The 14,744-nt window shown below is 53.2% G+C and overlaps 1 protein-coding gene across 2 annotated transcripts; it reads right to left on the bottom strand.

Moving 5' to 3' along the window:
- Positions 1–751: 751 nt before the first annotated feature.
- Positions 752–14,307, bottom strand: pxnb (paxillin b). Of its 2 annotated transcripts, XM_062454884.1 has the most exons (14): positions 14,124–14,307; positions 6,520–6,731; positions 6,336–6,421; positions 6,062–6,201; positions 5,743–5,911; positions 5,521–5,641; positions 4,081–5,364; positions 3,258–3,524; positions 2,679–3,083; positions 2,359–2,520; positions 2,067–2,240; positions 1,877–1,958; positions 1,635–1,783; positions 752–1,524 (listed from the first exon to the last, which is right to left on the bottom strand). In XM_062454884.1, the coding sequence occupies exons 1-14, from the start codon at positions 14,134–14,136 to the stop codon at positions 1,258–1,260; spliced, it is 3,531 nt and encodes a 1,176-aa protein (XP_062310868.1). In that variant the 5' UTR covers positions 14,137–14,307; the 3' UTR covers positions 752–1,257. The 2 variants fall into 2 exon arrangements, with proteins under 2 accessions (XP_062310868.1, XP_062310869.1); XM_062454885.1 differs by lacking the exons at positions 2,679–3,083; positions 3,258–3,524; positions 4,081–5,364 and having other exon boundaries at positions 14,124–14,296.
- Positions 14,308–14,744: the final 437 nt, after the last annotated feature.

The following is a 14,744-nucleotide window of genomic DNA, read 5'->3' as shown; positions in this document are numbered from 1 at the left end:
GACCACAAATGAGTCCTTCAATCAGTATTTTGCTGGTTTCACCAGTGTAAAAGACATTGGCAAAGAAATAAAATCCTTGAAGAATATGGAATCAAGGACCCAACAACGATTTTTTTATACGGCTACAATGAGAAAGTCTTGGTGCAGACCATTGCAAAAAACAATTGCCACTGTGTAGGCAACTTGGGGTGTTCTTTGCAATAATGCTTTTTACAAAATGTGAAATGCATCGTTGTTTGCTGTTGAAAAAATGGCAAAGACAAAAGCTGTCAGCTAGCCCTTCTCAGGTCTCTGAAAGAGTGGTTATTGAAGAGATGGACATACATTTGAAATGACCAGCGCTTTGAACGAGAATATTTACAAAAATGCTTCAGGATATTTTCAGGAGGAAATTAGACTTGATTGAAACCTGAGATGACATTCCAACTAAATGTATTACAGTGATATCTTAGAATTTTGAATTATTGAATGATTCATTTTAAAGTACATGAGGGTTAATGTGATGAGTCAGAAAATGGATCTATAAACCTGTGTGTGTTTGAGTCCTCGAGGGTGTTGATGTCTTGACCATGCAGTCACAAGTACAAAAATAAATCTGACCACTGACAGCCTATTTCCAGTCAATGCTACAATTATACGTTCAGTTATGTTCTCGGTCACAGGATGAGAAAAGTGGTAAAATGTCACAAGAGCCTATTTTTAACCAGTTGAGCAAAGTTTTCACAAGATAAAAAAAAGAAAACAACAGGTCAACTGCTTAATGCCTGCTTCCTGCTATAATATATTGACACATTTTTAATGGTTTCAAACAAAAACACTCAACCAGTGAGCAACATACCTCAAACACTTGTCATGTGTTTCAATGTGTTCGTACAGTGTTCACGTCAGCAAGCACGTACCCTAACTATTTCAGGTTAACTGTTAGGGCTTGAAGAAAACCACGCTGTTTGAGCATCAGAAGAGAGCAGAGGCAAGCCTGAGCGTGACTAGATCCATTACACTCCAGGCGCTATCGGGAGACTGTTGGAATCTCCAGCACATTATACCTAAACTACATATACTGACACCTACATACTTGAGCAATACATTATTCCATAGTTAGACATCTGTACGCAGACATCCCTCAAATACAACCTTTCTGAGAAACATTCGGTGTTACCCCCTTTTCCCAAACTCACTTGAATACATACAGGCGTATACTTTCTTTCTCTCTTTCTTTCTCTCTCTCTCTCGTTCTCTCTCTGTCATCCTCCCCCTCTAACTGAAAAGCTTGACAAAGCAGCCCTGGCAGTAGGGCTTGTCGTTCTGCTCCTTGAAGGTGCCCTTGTTGAGCTGCTTGAGGCAGAAGGCACAGACAAAGTGCTCCGGGTGGAACTTCTTGGCCATGGCGGTGATGCAGCGGCCGGTGATGGGCTTCTGGCACCCGGAGCAGAGCGAGCCGCGGCGCTCGTGGTAGTGCACCTCGCAGTAAGGCTGGCCGTCGTGCTCAAAGAAACTGCCGTTCACGAAGGGGGTGAAGCACTCCTGCAAGGGGGCGAAAACAAAGAGAGAAGGACACGTTTTACGGATCGGGGGGGGATGAACAACGGCGTGCTTTGTTTGGTCGCGACAAAGAGGCGGCGCGTGGCACCGACCCTGCAGACGAAGCACTCGGGGTGCCAGAGGGAGTTGAGGGCGGAGATGTAGTTCTCCAGGATGGCGCGGGCGCAGCCGCCGCACTTGGGCGCAAACATGTCAAAGTAGTCCTTCCTGCAGTACGCCTTGCCGTCCTTCTCGTGGAAGCCTTCGGGGGGGGAGACACACGGGAAGCGCGGGTTAGCTGGACTGGACGTCTGGAGTGACGGGTGTGCGGGCAGAGCGGGAGGCGAGTACTCACCCTCCGGGCCGAAGAACGATCCGCACTGAGCACAGAAGAAGTGCTCTGGGTGCCATGTCCGGTCCAACGCCGTCACAACTTTCTGTACACGGGCAACAAAACAACACGTTACTCTCCTTTCTTCCAAGTAGCGTGTGTTCGTGCGCATGTGTGTGCATGTAGGGGAATTGTGTGCGCGCGTTCTACTAACATCCAGTATGGGTCCGTTGCAGTAGTAGCAGCGCGGGGAGAACAGGTTGTGGTAGTCCTTCTCACAGTAGGGCTGGCCATCCCGCTCAAAGAAGTTCCTGGAGCCTATCTCCTCCTGACAGTGTGTGCACACAAAATGCTCGGGGTGCCATGTACGCCCCATGGCAGTGACCACCTAGTCAGACAGACAAGAGATAGAATGGACATAATCCTGCTGACCTAGCGAAGGTAAAAAAAAAACATTCTGTAGCTTTAGAACTAGCGTCTACTTGACCCAACTCGAATCCCCTCACCTGTCCCACTATGGGTTTACAGCAGGCCCCACACACGCCCTTGGCCACGGTCTGCACGCCCAGTTTGTGGAGGTCAGACTGCAGGCTGCCCAGCATGTTGTCCAGCTTGTTAACCTGCGTCGGAGGACCTCCGGGGGCCCCGCCCTTCCCCTGAGCCATGATCTGGGGGAAGGACGGAGGGTCAGAGGGCGAACAGAGCACCACGTATTCTCTGTGTCTCACAAAACACATACTGCGCACACACACAATTCTGAGTTGACAAGACACATGAAAAAGAAGAGTGTTTTAGGTGAATCAGACACAGAAAACGAGATCCATGCCTGCATCGGAGGGAAGATGGGGTCGTATTCTGTTTGACAGCCGACCGACACCAGAACTTTGGGGGGCGGGGGAGGTGGCAGCTCCACGGGTGGAGGCTGGGGGGCCGGGGCTTGGGGGACGGGCCGAGGGGGCTCCGGTTTAGGGGAGGGGGGCCTTTGCACGGGGACAGGCGGGGGCTTTGGCTGCTGGGGAGGGGCAGGGATGGGCTCCTGGGGGGGTTGTGGAGGGGGCGTGGGGGGAGGAGGAGGAGGAGGAGGAGGCGGGGGCACGGGGAGAGGGGCCAGTTTGACAGGCGGCGGGGGGGTGCGTTCCTCTACGGGGGGCGGGCGGCGGGGGGCGGGGGGGGACGGAGGAGGGAGGATGATCTTCCTCTGAGGGACGGGGGACTCTGGGGGGATGATGATCTGAGGAGGAGAGAGGAGAGCAGACACAGAGGAACAACACAGGAAAATGAGAGGAAAAAGAAAAAGGAAAATACATTTCTCAATGCAAAACGGGGAGACAAAGTCTCTCCGGTGATATGCCGAGGACGTGACCCTGACGGCGAGGACGCGTTGTCCGCGGGGGGGGGGGCCAACCTTGTCCACCTCGACCCCCGCCCCCTCGGGGCGGAAGCGCTGGGGCTTGGACATGACGATGACGCCCTCGGTGAGCCAGTCGTCGGGCTGCTTGCGGCGGCGCTCGGCGCGGCCGATCCCCAGCTTCCCCTGGAGCTCCTCTATGAGGCGGTCCTGGGAGCTGCTCTTGTTGACGATGATGGGCCCCATCTTCCTGCGCAGGAGCCCGTCACGGTACATGGGGTGCACATTCGGGGTCTCCTTAGTGCGTCTGATGACTGACTTGAGCTGGGAGAACAAGGATCTCGTCAGACACCCCTGATCTAGGAGTCCCTCCGCGCGTCCTGGTTAGAACATCCAGCTGGGAGGCGGTCCAGTTAGATGAGGGGACCAACCGCAAGCCAATCAAAAGCCGGGATGCAGGGGGAGCCCCGGTGGAACGTTCTGGGAGAGCCGCTGGGCTCGGTGTCACACTCCATGCGGTTCTTACATGCTCAGACACCCCCCACCTCCCCTCCCCAGCCCTCACGCGGCTTAGCAACACACACCCCCAGGGCACTCACTGGTCCTTTACAAGCGTCATGCTACACTGGTGACAACAGGTGACTGGGGTGTGTGTGTGTGTTTGTGAGGGGGGGTTTACATCTCACAAGCTAGAACAAAAATACAGCCAATCAGATTCAGCCGTTTGCATGTGTAAATATCTGGATATGAAATAGCCCCCAGGAGAGCTAACCGTGATGTGTAGATTAGCAATGACACAGCACACGTTACTAGCCACAGTGCATTTCTGTGCAGGCGGGTCAGCGAGGGGGCGGAGCCAGAGCGCGGGGAAGAGCCATACATGTCCCGAGGCAGACATCCTGTCCAGGGTGGCGGGCTGGAGCAGGGGCAGGTCAAAGGCGGCGTCAGGCGTCCCGGGGCAGGAGGACGGGGTCAGCGACTCGTCCATCCAGCTGGCCTCGGTCAGGGGGGTCATGCTGCCGTCCGTGTACGGCCTCTCCGTGTACGAGGTCATGGAGCCGTCCATGCCGTCGTGGAGGGACATGTTGAGCTCCACGTCGGCCCAGTCCAGCACGTCCCGCTGGCCGTCCATGCAGCCGTCCACCGAGCCGTCCTGGGTGCTGGTGTCCGGCTGGACGTCCCTCCGGTCGGCGGGCACCACCGCCTCCTCGTGGACCTCCCGCACGGCGTGTCTGTTCAGGCCCAGGGTCTCCCTCTTCAGCTGAGGGACCTCCCTCTCCAGTTGGGCCGCTCGGTCGTTCTCCATCTTACTGAAGCTCATGGCCAGCAGCTTGTCCAGGGCTTCATCCAGGGAGGGGTCCGTCGCCGGGGACACGTGCCCAGCCAGGGGGCTGCTTCCCTGGGCTGGGGGGTTAGGCTCCTTCCTGGTGAATACCGGGGTGGAGGGGGCTTTGGACGTGGCTGGAGACGGCGAGGGCTGCTTGGGAGCTGCGACGGTGGGAGAGGGGGACTTGGTGATGCTGGCAGGGGAGGGGGACTTGGGGGCGTGGGCGAGGGGGGGAGTGAAGCTCTTGAAGGGAGCCGGGCTGGAGAAGTTGAGATCGAGATCCCGCAGGAGGCTGAGGCCGTTGGCCGTGGGTTCGAGTTCACAGGAGAGCTCTTCTACCGTCACTGAGAAGAGTTCGAGGGAGGGACTGGGGGGCTTGCAGGGGGGGCTGATGGGACTGGGCGAGGGTTTAGGGCTGTGGACGGGACTGGGCCCTGGTCTCAGGGGGCTCGTACGGGGGGGGGATGGGCTGGAGGCGTGGGAGAGGACCACCAGGGACCTGTGCTGATAGGACAGCATGACGGGCGACACGTTGGCGACGGCGTCCGCCTCGAGATCGCTTGCCGTCGAGAGGGGGGAGGGGGGGCTCCGCGGGGGCGGGGCCGCGCGGGGCGTGGCCCCGCCCTCCGCCCCGCCCTCCTCCTCGATGTGGAGCTCCAGAGACGGCGGGTGCGAGAACACGGGGGAGTCGCAGAAGGGCCGGGGGGGGAGGAGGGGGGAGGGGACGGCTGGGGAGGGGGAGGAGGCGGGACCTGGAGGACGGACGCCCAGAGGGGTGGGGGAGACTCCCGCCTGATCAAGGTGGGCGTCAGAGTTCACAGAGCCCAGAGAGCTAGGCTGGAGGACAGGACAGGACAGGACAGGACAGGAAAGCAGATGAAGAGGGCGTTAAGGAGAGAGTCAAACCGAGTAGAACTTGACAGTCATGAAAGAGAAAGATCAAGCAGATCAAGGGCGAGAACCGTACAGACACTCGTCAACACACACACACACCTTAAAGTCAGACAGGGAGGCCATGAGCTCATCCAGCTCGCGGGTGGCACAGGAGGCTGAGATTCTGGCCTGCTGCTGGGAGGGCGTGTCCAGCTCACTGTGGAGCACCGAGGGGCTGGGGCTGGGGAAACACGACACAGCTGGTTACAGAGACCACCACATCCACCCTGCACGCAGCCCCCAGAAGCACACCGTAGCCCGGCTCCAGGGGGGGGTTCTTACCTGGTGGTGGGAACAGAGCCCTCCAGCTCATCCAGCAGGCTCTCCACGGTAGGGCGGCCCTCCTCGCCCCCCCGGGTGCCGTTCCTCTTGGGCTTGTCCTGAGAGGAGGGGCCCACCCCGTTCTCGTAGTGGGTGATGCTGCAGGAGGGCAGGGGCGGGGCGGCCTCCTCTGTCAACACACACAAGCACGACCCTGGAAACGCCTGCTACCAACACTGTCGTACGCATCGATGTTTTCCCTTTCAAACTCTGAGACAAACCCTCTGTTGACAGAGCTGTGTGTGTGTGTGTGTGTGTGTGTGTGTGTGTGTGTGTGTACCTGTGGTGGGGAAGGAGGGCGAGTTCTGCTGGACAGCGTTGAGCTCCAGAAGCAGTCTGTCCAGCTCTGACAGGTTGCTGCCCAAGGCCGAGTTCATGGCGGAGGCGGAGGAGTCGGACGACTTCTGTTTGTTTGGGAAGCTGAGAGAGAGAGAGAGAGAGGGGAAGAGGGAGAGAGAGGGGAAGAGGGAGAGGGAGTGAGAGAGAGACACCGGCTGTTTACTGGGGAAACGGGGACAGACGGAGGGCGTCTGGCTGTGTGGCTAGGTCCTCACCTGTAGACGTGATCCTCCTCTATGTGAGACAGGGTGGGGCTGTTGCTGTCCTGGGACCACGAGCTCTTCTGGGCTGAGCCCAACGACTGCACACACACACACACACACACACAAACATCCAGTCAGCCTGGTACATAGAGGACACGGGCATGAGGCGTGTCAGGGGTGCGTCTGGGTTCCTCACCTGCTGGGAGGAGTGCAGGGACCCCGGGGGGTCGATCACAGAGCCGTTCAGGGCCTCGGCTGAGGGAGGGGGGGGCACCGGGGGCGGGAGAGACACATCTTCCTGGAAGGAGTTCCCCCCGGTGGGGATGGAGTAGGGCGTCTCGTCCGGCAGGAACACGGGCCGCTTGGAGATGTGGGACGTCGTCGACTCCAGGTCCGCCAGCAGCGCGTCTGCACGGAAACGACAAGGGGGGTTTCAACACGTCTCACCCCCCGACAGAGGGCCCCTGCCTGGGCCGTGAGTCAGCCGGTTATAAGCTCTGTAGGCTAGCAATGGATGCGTGCAACAGCCGCCTCTCGTTCCAAACGGTCACCCAGGCTCGTCACGTCATAAAGACTGAGGCCCACGGCGCCCGTCCTGGCCCGCGGGAGCCAAGGTCACGCCCCCGTCATGGTCCTCATGGCATGGCACCGCTTGTGACAAAGCCCAGTCACACCCAAACCCTGTAAGTCAGGTAAACATTCCTCCCCCTGGACCTCCCAAACTTTCTCTCTGTCCATCAATCAGCCGAGCGAGTGCCTAAAAATACATGGCTGCTGACAGTACCTGACTGGGTGTCAGTCTGTCTGTCTGTCTGTATGTATGTCTGTCTGTCGCTTGGTCATGTACCTCAGCCAAGCCTTTTCACTGGAAAACGATTTCTTAACTTCCCCTTTTCGAAGAGTCTGTGTGAGGCAGGACCAGACAGACATTCAGATGGACAGACAGACCTACAGTAACTAAGGGGGTAGCGTTTTACCCTGCTGAGTGGCTGTTGACGTGCCAGAACAAAATAGGTGCTTACATCACCCAGTCTGTCCATCCCCAGTCAGTCAAGAATAGCCTGTAAAATGTCTGTGCATTCTCTAGAGTGGCAAAGGGAGTCCACTCTTGCTTTATCTAGAAACGTCTTCGACTCGGACACCAGTTGGTTCATTGCCTCAGAGGCGAATCATAAAGGTCAGGTTACTTCTAAAGACGAAATAACCTGAGAGACAGCCTTCAAACACACAGAAAACTGCTCCTCCAAGCAACCAGCGCAAGACAACACATTCAATCCAAACAGGCAGGCAGGACACTATTCAAATATCGCAAATACTGACTTATCACTGTATTTCAAGTCTGCTAATCCCACACAAACCAAAAAATGTTTTACTCACAGTCTTCCACCAGGCTGTTCCAGTCCCCGGTAGTGACTAGCTGTCTAGGGTGCAGTGGCAGGGGAGGGATTGAGGGGTGCTGGGGGGGGGGGGGGGGGGAGCACGCACGGGAGGAGGGCGTGGTTTGGGACAGGCACCAGGGTCAGTGTAAACTGTCCAATTCCTCACACCTCACACCGGTTCTATTTATTAACTCCCCCAACGCACGCAGACGGGAGCAGCCACTGTGAATGTACGAAAGGCGCGGTTTTGTTACGTATTTCGTGCTACCGCAGCCCTGAACAACTTCTCCACCGCAACTTCCCACCACATGACTTCCTCCCGGGTAAAGAGGATGTTATAAAGGCCACAGAAAGACCCCATCCAGCCCAGTGGCTCAACGTTCAAGACGTGCACTCTAACTGCATGGGAAGCGGACCCTATTTAAAACGGTAAGCTCAGCAAGTAGCCTAGCCCAAGACAGCGCAAACATGTTGAAATATAACTACCAGCTCAAAATAATCTGCACCTGGTGCTGACATGCTAAACAAGGTCTTACTCAAGTTGACTTCATCACTCACACAACAAAGGCCTCAAAACACAGGCCCGATTGTCTCGACTTCCCAACTTTGGTTTCCGTACCGCACTCCAGCAATGGAGTCATTCATCACCTAATTCCTATAAGACCCAATCACACAGTTCTCCCAAAATGCTCTGTACACAATCTGTTCCCAACTGGGATGACGTGGGCTACGGCTGTCTGGGAGGAACCGAACGACCTGAATGGTGGCAGCGAGCCAGCCTCACTATTCCTCCCATCTGGAGAGGGCCGCTGGGCCCAGCTCAGCTCCTCAATATCTGCTACCAGATGCAGACCTCCCCTCCCCTCTGCTGCCTGCAGCAGCTATCTCACCTAACCTGGACAACAATCTCATTAAAGGATTAAATATAGCTTATTTTTTGTATGGCAATTACATTACATTTACATTTAGTCATTTAGCAGACGCTCTTATCCAGAGCGACTTACAGTAAGTACAGAGACATTCTCCCCAAGGCAAGTAGGGTGAAGTGACTTGCCCAAGGACAAAACGTCATTTTGCTCAGCCGGGAATCGAACCAACAACCTTCTGATTAATAGCCCGACTCCCTAACCGCTCAGCCATCTGACCCCCACAAATTACAGTTAGTGTTCATGTACATGGGTGCTAAGCTGATACGCTAATGCAAGGCGGATAACCGCCAGAGAGGAGGCTTGATCTGGATGGGATGTGTGTGTCTTCAGGAGGGGGTGTCCTGCAGGGGGTAGCAAGGAGTCTGAGGGGACGGACTGAGGGGGAGGTGGCCCAGGCTTGTCCTTGGGGAGTTAGAGGCATTAAGAATGCAAACAAGTACAGTAATCCAAGTAGCAGACTAATCTTTTCCATAGCAGCAGGGGGGGAGATGGTTTAAGAGTCCAGCTCTTTCAGAAAACATCCTGACCAAGATTCCATTGTGCGAGGCTGATCAGCTCTGCAGAGGAGGAACAGGCCAAGACCAGGGAGGCCGAGATGACGTAATTGCATAATAAAAACCACCAAAATGATTCACATCATGTTGCCATAACACACATTTTCAGTAAAAAACCCTAAACAAACTCAATAGTGTTCAGACCAACCGCTTTCAAGTACGTCCTGCTTTTAGTACTGCATGTGCCTTCTTCGTGTGGTGGGTACATGTACATTCTTGCCTGTGTAACCCCCCCCCCCCCCACAATCCTGCACAGTCCTGCACAGTCCTGCAGCCTTTATCTGATGGGCGGGAAGGTGCATGGGGAATTCCAGACATTCCACTGTCCGCCTCAGAGAAACAAGCCCCGCTAGGGACGGACAGAGGGTGGCAGAGGAGTGTAAGGCACGGGGGGGGGGGGGAGGAGAGAAGCTTGGCATGACGCTGGCAAACTTTAAAAGAAAACAAGCAAAACAATGTTCTTCCATACCAGGAGGTCAAACAGAATCCTCATTGTGTTCATTTAGCAGGGAACCTCGTAATAAAAATAAAAAAAAGAAATACAAACAAATCTGTCAGGGTGAGGGTGAAAATCCAACATTAAATAGATAATTACAGGGCCTCTTCCGCAAAGTACAGCGTGCTTGGAATTCCAGGGTAAGAGAGAGATGTCAGTGATTTTACTGCGCCTACTCCCAGAGAGCCACGCTTTCCCAGCAACCAGGCAGGCTGGCTAATCCTTCCCATTAACGCACAGGACACAGCGATGGGCCACCGGGGCCCTCGGCTCACCTGTTTATAGCTGGGGAGCAAAGAGCAGAGCTGGTCACAGCCAGAAACATTATCCCATCAGGCCAGCCCAACATGGTATTTATATCAAACAAGAGAGACAGGGGCCAGGGTGGAGGGGTGGAGGGGTAGAGGCCGGTGGAGGCCGGTGGGGATACCAGGCAGAACTGCAGAACTGGGGCGGCTGTGTCTCAGGGGGTAGAGAGGGTTGTCTGTTAATCGCAAGGTTGGCGGTTCGATCCCCGACTCCTCCCAGGCCATGTGCCGAAGTATCCTTGAGCAAGACTCTGAACCCCAAGTTGCTCCCGATAGGCAGGCCGGCGCCTTGCATGGTAGCTCGCTGCCGTCGGTATGTGTGATTAAGAGTATGAATGGGTGAATGAGAGGCAAACATTGTAAAGCGCTTTGAGTACCGCTAAGGTAGAAAAGCGCTATATAAATGCAGTCCATTTACCATTTAACTGCAGGCAGGGACGGAGGGGGAGGAGGAGGGGGAGGAAGGGGGGAGGGGGAGGAGGAGGGGGAGGCTACTGTACAAGGAGACCCAGAGGAGAACCTGCTCGAAGCATGGAGGACTCACTTAGGACGGGACCCACAAGAACACACAGGGGTACAAGAGAGAGGTGGGGTATCAGAACATACAGAGAGATCTTCGGGCAAGATGGGGGCATGGCTTCAAAGTAAACACCGCTAAAAATACCCGGCCAAGTAGTCCTGTAGCCGAAAGATGACACTCCCCCTCAAGAGAAGCTGGACCAAAATAAAAGCACTTCCACACAGGTCAGTAAATCATATGACAGGGGGGGACCTGAAGACTGTACGTACACAGTCACACACTGACACACAGACAGCGAAGACAAACTCAAACATTCTATCCCCTCACGCTATGTTTCTGCCCTGGCATATGGACCAGTCAAACCCATGTCTTTAGACACATCGGCCCTGCTCCGACAGATTGCGCCCATTCGAATGTGTAAGAGTGTCAGTTCGTGTGAGAAGTCGGCGGTGAATAATGTGCGAGGTTAACAGGGCGGAACTGTGGTAAAAGCCCGACAGAATGACGGGCTTGTCTTTCCTCTCCGTAATCTGCTGCTTGTGAAACACAGCGCCTGAGAAACACACCGTCCCCTGGAAACGCCAGGCCGCTTTACACAGCAGCCCTGTCCCTGGCTTCTCAGCGAGAGCAGAGCCACACTGAGGCTCTTTGAGGTCTGAACGCCATGCCCTGGGGTGTCCCAGCTTGAGTAATGTGGGAAGAATCCAGCCAGCACTCGGATTCCTCCGCAGTAACTCTGACCCGTCAGGAAAATAATCAGCACTGCTTTCTGAGCCAAGGCCAGGGGAGAGAGAGAGAGACAGAGAGAGAGACAAAGAGAGAGAGACACACACACACACAGAGAGAAACAAAGACAAGAGAGGCAGCAGGGGGAATGTGTGGCTGACTTTTATTAGTCAAAACACCCCCATAACAGCCGTATGACAGTGTAAATCCCCCGCACCCCTCCCTCCGTTTCCTGGCCAACAACACTGATTCTGCTCATTGTTTTCTCCGCTGTTTCCCCAGGATGTAAAGCAGGGTCTGTTGCCTAAGCGATGATGTCAGCTACACAGCTCCCCTCCCCAGGCCCAGAACAGGATGGGTGTGGAGCCCTCGACCCAGACTGATTTACAGTCAGGACCCTCCCATTCGACCAGAAGGCCAGCCTGCTAACACACAGGCTAGGGGTGGTGTGTATCAGCCAGCATACTCCAACCTAACCCCGAAACTCTCAATGGGAGGATGATTAGGCCTAGTCTGGTAGCACTAATTTAGTGCTGACGTGCTGAAATCCACAACTCACTAAGGACAATTATGGTTTTTTATTTTATTTAAATCATTCAGATCACCCTCACTTGCAACTCTGAAAATGTATAGTATTCCCTTGACCTGGAGAGTATAGTACTCTTTGATTAATTAACAAGTACTCCTTGCGAAAGGAGGATTACAACAGGGCTATCATGACCATCAACAGATGGTCTGCAGTCAGACCTTTCCTTGATAGGCTACCCTTTCCTCACAACCAGAAGTTCTAATATCTTCCTGTGGTGAATTTACCCACGGGCATAGATAAGGGCCTTAGATCCCTGTCGAGCTCCAGACCCTCAGGGTCAGTCACAGCTCTGCCATGGACCTCACAGGAGCCTGAGGAATTCACACAAAGCAGGGGGCTGACTTCACATTCTGCCCCAAATCAAACACCCTTGGCGAGGCAGGCCCTCTGACACTGACACCGTGTCTGGCCGTCACATGTGGTTAAGAGTCACACCTGGGGGGAGGGCTCGCCCCCCGAGGCCACATCAGTACTGCTGGGGATGGACGCCACCTGGTCCCTGGAACAACAGTTATAATGCCCCCCCCCCCCCCTCCCTCGGCCGGGCTGGAAAATCAGAGGCCTCTTCTAAGCAGCATTCACTATGGAATCCCCAAACTCCACTATGGAATCTGGGTGAGGGTCAGTTGCGGGAGCATCGCAACACACAGAGCCAAGGGGAAAGGGGAGAGGACGGTGGGTCAGGCCCTGTGATGGGGCATCTGATCGGGTTTCTCCACCAGCATGTCACCCCAACCTAACTCCCAGTCATCTCTGAACGAGGGGTGGGAGGGTGGTGGAGAGTGGGGGTGGAGAGAGGGGCTTGGACTTGGACTCCTCTCTTCGGAGGCAGCGTTCGTGGATCTGGGAGTGGGTGAAAGAGGTGAGCCGTGACCCGGTGAGTATTTGGCCTTGGACCCTGACAAACAGTGATGTTAAACATTCCACAGCGGCCTCGCCCCCTCCCTCGGCCGGTCGACTTAAGTGAGACTGCAGGCTCCCTCTCGCTTAACAATCGGCCCTTTCACTGGCCCGGGGCGGCTTTAGCATCTAATACGACCCAAAGGTATTCTCTGAACAGGGCACGCACAAAATAAGGCTCCTCATCTCTCCACTTAAACAATCCAACAGCACATCTCACTGCTATTTTTGGGCCATCCCTGCAGTGGTGGACATGGACTATGTTTTATTCAAACTAGGACTGGGGTCTTCACGTGTAGTTTAATGATAAAAGACTATTTTAAATCGACAATACTCTTCTTGGACATATTTAGAAAAAAGGGCCAGGTGATCAAAACTGTAAAAACAAAATTAGTGGTTCAGAGTTCAAGGCCTGGGGGGAGAGGTCAGTGAACTGTGACGCACAGTTGACAGGTCAACCAGACACATACACAAAATAGAATAGCGCAGGTTTCCATTCTCTACACTACAGCATGATGTGCATGAAATGCATGTGGTGTGTGTGTGTGTGTGTGTGTGTGTGTGTACACATGTGTGCACTTGTATTAACCAGGTCAAACTTCAGTATCTGTTTGCAGTGTGAATACGCCTGGCTCCAGGTGTTTCTTTGTGTGGGGGTCTATGATGCATGGCCTTATGAGAATGAACTGTCGAGCCATTCTGCTGCAAATATAGGCTACTCTGACACTCAGTCAGCATGAGTCAAATGAGTTAAAATAGATAACTATACAAAGTATCACAGACGGACCAAGATTTTGAGGAACATCCACTTCTCCAAATGCATTTTCTAACTATTGCAATCATCCATCAACAGTTGAGATGAGCAGCAATTGTGTTGGACTGTAGTCATAGAGGAAAAAGTATAGGCGTAAATTTTACTTTATACTTGCATCTCAATCTGACCTTCTACCTTGTTGATCTTGAACAAAACCATAAAGGCATTTGTTCCAGTTCAATAGCATCCCATGTTGGCATTGACATAATAACAAGTCTTAGTGATTTAACGGACTAGGATTCATACTTTAGTCTGGCTCTATCACAATTAAAATCCTTTACAGGTGATTAATGACGCATGTTGTTCTCAACTATTTTTGTTGAGATAATTAACAACAGATAAAGTGGGTAGTTTAGGTACATTAGATACAATTGAAATGTGGATATCAACTGTACTAAACTCGAAAAGAATGTAAAATCTATTCGGGACAGACGAATCGAATTTACAGGATGCAGTCGGTTATCCCAAAATTAAAGCAATCTTTGCAGCTTCGTCGTAAAACATTAGCTTCAGCGTCCACCGTACTTTCCGCTACACAGGACAAACACCAATGACCAGAAGAAGAAAACACTCAAAATAGCTCACCTAAGTCTTCCATACTTGGGGCCTGCCTTTGGAAATGTTTTCTTTCTTAATAACTTTGAGACTTTTTTCAGCGTCCGGGATTTGCTCTCCAAAACTTCCCCGTTGCCGAAGAAGTTGGTCAGAAGTTACAAGACCGCGCCGTGCTGTGCTTGTGGAGGCTACTTCACGGGGACGCGCATCCAACATGAAAGAACCTATCCTCGGCAGACGGATGAGAGACCTCTAGCGACTAGAACTGATACATGGATATATTACAAAGGAAACATTGTTGGAAAGAAATATTGTTACTTCTCTCCAAACACTAAAAACACTTATACAACAAGAACGATTACTTTCATGGAAATAAAACACTTTTGTCAGGGAAGTCACATTTATAATCCTTATTAAACCAGGCCTGGAGGCCACAGTTTCAGTTGAGACTTCAATCATTCATTTCCACTCATTATTTTTAATGAATATACTTAATATAACCACTTGTTGAAACGTTATAATGTAAAACATAAATGCGATTAATGAGGACAAGGCTCTTGTAATTGTACCTGTCCAAATCACCAACTGTGTGTGAAGGGAAAGAGTCCACTATTCTCTAAATTCACAATTGTCAGGTACTGCCATGATTAT

The sequence above is a fragment of the Osmerus eperlanus genome, chromosome 28 (assembly GCF_963692335.1).
Source record: "Osmerus eperlanus chromosome 28, fOsmEpe2.1, whole genome shotgun sequence".
Lineage (NCBI taxonomy): Eukaryota > Metazoa > Chordata > Actinopteri > Osmeriformes > Osmeridae > Osmerus > Osmerus eperlanus.
Note: the sequence above shows the minus strand (reverse complement) of the source record. Positions and strands in the feature narration are given on the sequence as shown.